The sequence below is a fragment of the Antrostomus carolinensis genome, unplaced genomic scaffold, assembly GCF_000700745.2.
Source record: "Antrostomus carolinensis isolate BGI_N321 unplaced genomic scaffold, ASM70074v2 scaffold31934, whole genome shotgun sequence".
Classification (NCBI taxonomy): domain Eukaryota; kingdom Metazoa; phylum Chordata; class Aves; order Caprimulgiformes; family Caprimulgidae; genus Antrostomus; species Antrostomus carolinensis.
Genome location: NW_010313344.1, coordinates 1,905 through 4,803, shown reverse-complemented (window position 1 = coordinate 4,803; position 2,899 = coordinate 1,905). Strand labels below are relative to the sequence as shown.

Genomic DNA, 2,899 nt, shown 5'->3' with positions numbered 1-2,899 from the left:
GGACTGGAGGTGCCAGGAGTTGTGTGTCCCTGCCTGTGCTCCAGCCCCCCCCACCTCTGCCTGTCCCCAGCCCCCCTGACACTCCTGCCTGCTGCCCTGCCCCCAGGTACCACCCCAGCCGCCAAGATGTCCAGCAAACGTGCCAAAGCCAAGACCACCAAGAAGCGTCCCCAGCGCGCCACCTCCAATGTCTTCGCCATGTTCGACCAGTCGCAGATCCAGGAGTTCAAGGAAGCCTTCAACATGATTGACCAGAACCGCGATGGCTTCATTGACAAGGAGGATCTGCACGACATGCTGGCTTCCCTCGGTGAGGAGAGCCTTCCCTCATGCCTCCACGCGCCCCTCAGCCCCTCTGCCCTCAACGCCTCCTCAGCAAGTGGGCAGAACTGCTGGGTGACCTGGTGCCTCACACCCAGCGTTGAAAACCAGCTTTGGTGGGATGCCATTGCGGCACAGCCCTGCTGCTTCGGGCCTGCTGATGCTGGCTGCAAAATCTGGGGGGGAGGATTTCTCTGCTGGCACCAGTTGACTGTAGAAGGTGCATTTGTGGAGACACCCCAGCGCAGCAGCTTGGTGTGTTGCTCTTACAGCCGTGCTGACTAGAAGGGAAGAGACCCTTGGGGTTGGAGGAGCTCTGCCCTAGGAGCAACCAGCAGCCACAGTCATTGAGTATTTGAGTAGTCTCACCCCAGAATATCGCCTGGGGTCATCCCCTGTGGGACAAGCCCTCCTGCTCTCAGCCTGGGTGACAGAAGAGACTGATTCTCGTGCTGATGTGATACCTCAGCTGGTTGAAACTTGCATGTCTGGCCGCACTCCCCACCCAGAGCCCGTTCTCCTTCCCTGCAGGCCACGACTCCCACCTCCCGCTCCCTGCGGTACCTCCACAGCACTTTGGGAGGTCTGTCAATGATTGACCTGGCAGCCAAACCTGTTCTGGAGGTCCTGCCTGGCCATGCGAGGGACCTCGCTCCTCCCCGTGAGCCGTAGCTCTGGGAGCAGAGAGGGGCCAGCGTTGGGGGCACACAGACCTCAGCAGAGGTTAAAGCATCCCTGGTGCATCCATGGTAGGAGCCGTGCTGGGTACACTGGCAGCACAAGGCTCGTGTGGGGGCTTTGCTGCCCATCTCCTTGGGGGGTGCTGGGTGTCGGCTGCCAGGGGAATGGGGAGAAGCTGTGGGTTTAGTTCCCGGTGACCCCTGAATGAATCCTGCATCTCCCTCGAGGCTGAGCCTGGCAGAACTCGCTTCCAAGTGGCCTCCTGTACGGATTAAAGCATGGGGAGCGTTGCTGGGGGGGGAGGCACCAAGCACTGTGGAAACTCCCTTCCCTTGTTTGTGAGGTGGCTGAACGTGCACCAGCAAATTAATTTGCAATTAAAAAAAACCAAACCAACAAACCCCAGGCAGCTGGGTGCATGGGCTGGCCTTGGGGATGGGTGCTGGGGGGGAACAGGGTCTCACACCCACACCCCCTCTTGTGTCTGGCAGGGAAGAACCCCACTGACGAGTACCTGGAGGGCATGATGAGCGAAGCACCGGGGCCCATCAACTTCACCATGTTCCTCACCATGTTTGGGGAGAAGCTGAACGGCACTGACCCAGAGGACGTCATCCGCAACGCCTTTGCCTGCTTCGACGAGGAGGCGTCAGGTACGGGCACTGCACCCTCCCCTCAGGTGTGCAGCCAAGACGAGGGCTGGGGACAAATCCTTGGGGACGGTCCCCAGGCAGCTCCAGAGTGGGCAGGGGCAACTTTGGGAGAGGCAGGGAAGGTCCTGCCTTCAGCCCTGCTGTGTTGTCCGCTGCTAATGCCACCACCCACTGTCCCCGCAGGCGTCATTCATGAGGACCATCTGCGTGAGCTGCTGACCACCATGGGAGACAGGTTCACTGACGAGGAGGTGGATGAGATGTACCGGGAGGCACCCATCGACAAGAAGGGCAACTTCAACTACGTGGAGTTCACCCGCATCCTGAAGCACGGGGCCAAGGACAAGGACGATTAGAGCCTGGGGCTGCTCATCCCCTCTGCCTCCTCCTGCACATGCCCCCCACCCCTCGGCCCCCTTGCTGCCCCACAGTAGGCTCCCCCCATGGGAAACACCTCCCAGGACCAGCACCCCACATTGGGTCACGCTTGGAGGGGAAGCACTCCCATCACTTCGCTGCTGTGTGCCTGATCATCAGTCCCAGACCTCCCCTCCCATTGTCTCTCCCACCCACAGGCTCACCCCACTGGGACCCCCAAGCAGCTGTTGACCTCCTTGAAGCCACCATGCCACCGGTCCCTTGGGGCTAGGGGGAGCACATCCCAGGTGAGCGCTGGCCTGCGGGGATTTTGGCAGGCTCGAGCCCAAGCGATCCCTGTCTCAGAGCCGCAGCACAGAGAGAAAGTGCCTCTGCCCTGTCCCCCGCACTCCCTTCCTTCATGAAAGAAAAACCTGCTTTGTTTCCTCCTTCTTGGCTGTTTTATGGCTTTCAAGCCTGTGATCTGAGGGATTTGGGAAGCCAAAGTGGCGTATAAAACCTGATGGGTGTGATACAGAGGCATGCTGCGTGTGGCTCCCTCATGGACTGGCACTGTGCCATGCTGTGCTGTGCCATGCTGAGCGGGTCTAGGGAGCAGGTTTGGGTACCACATCTCCCCATCTCGCTGCCGTTGCCAGCCACAGCCCCTTCCAGCCTGATTTTGAAGCCAAATTGCTCTCAACCTGCGTAAAATCACCTTGAGCATCATTTCCTGCCTTTGCTGATGGGATGGAGGTCACTGTGCTCTTGTCCCTGTGTCAGGGTGGGCTGAGATACATGTGGCAAGGTGCTGGCCACACTCCCCTCATCAGCTGGTTTGGGGTCCTAGGGGCTTGGCCACCCTTTTGCGTCACCCTGAGCAGGCA

General features: G+C 59.9%; 1 protein-coding gene across 2 annotated transcripts; it reads left to right on the top strand.

Moving 5' to 3' along the window:
• Window positions 1–66: 66 nt before the first annotated feature.
• On the top strand, window positions 67–2,128 carry LOC104524456 (myosin regulatory light polypeptide 9). Of its 2 annotated transcripts, XM_010167337.1 has the most exons (3): window positions 67–310; window positions 1,494–1,655; window positions 1,839–2,128. In XM_010167337.1, exons 1-3 carry the CDS (start codon window positions 127–129, stop codon window positions 2,009–2,011), a joined length of 519 nt encoding a protein of 172 aa, XP_010165639.1. In that variant the 5' UTR covers window positions 67–126; the 3' UTR covers window positions 2,012–2,128. The 2 variants fall into 2 exon arrangements, with proteins under 2 accessions (XP_010165639.1, XP_010165641.1); XM_010167339.1 differs by lacking the exon at window positions 1,494–1,655 and having other exon boundaries at window positions 127–310; window positions 1,839–2,011.
• Window positions 2,129–2,899: the final 771 nt, after the last annotated feature.

Coding starts and splice junctions, on each gene's coding strand:
- LOC104524456 (XM_010167337.1), top strand. CDS start 127: ATGTCCAGCAAACGTGCCAAAGCCAAGACCACCAAGAAGCGTCCCCAG. Junction 311..1,493: donor CGACATGCTGGCTTCCCTCG/GTGAGGAGAGCC, acceptor TGTGTCTGGCAG/GGAAGAACCCCACTGACGAG. Junction 1,656..1,838: donor CTTCGACGAGGAGGCGTCAG/GTACGGGCACTG, acceptor CTGTCCCCGCAG/GCGTCATTCATGAGGACCAT.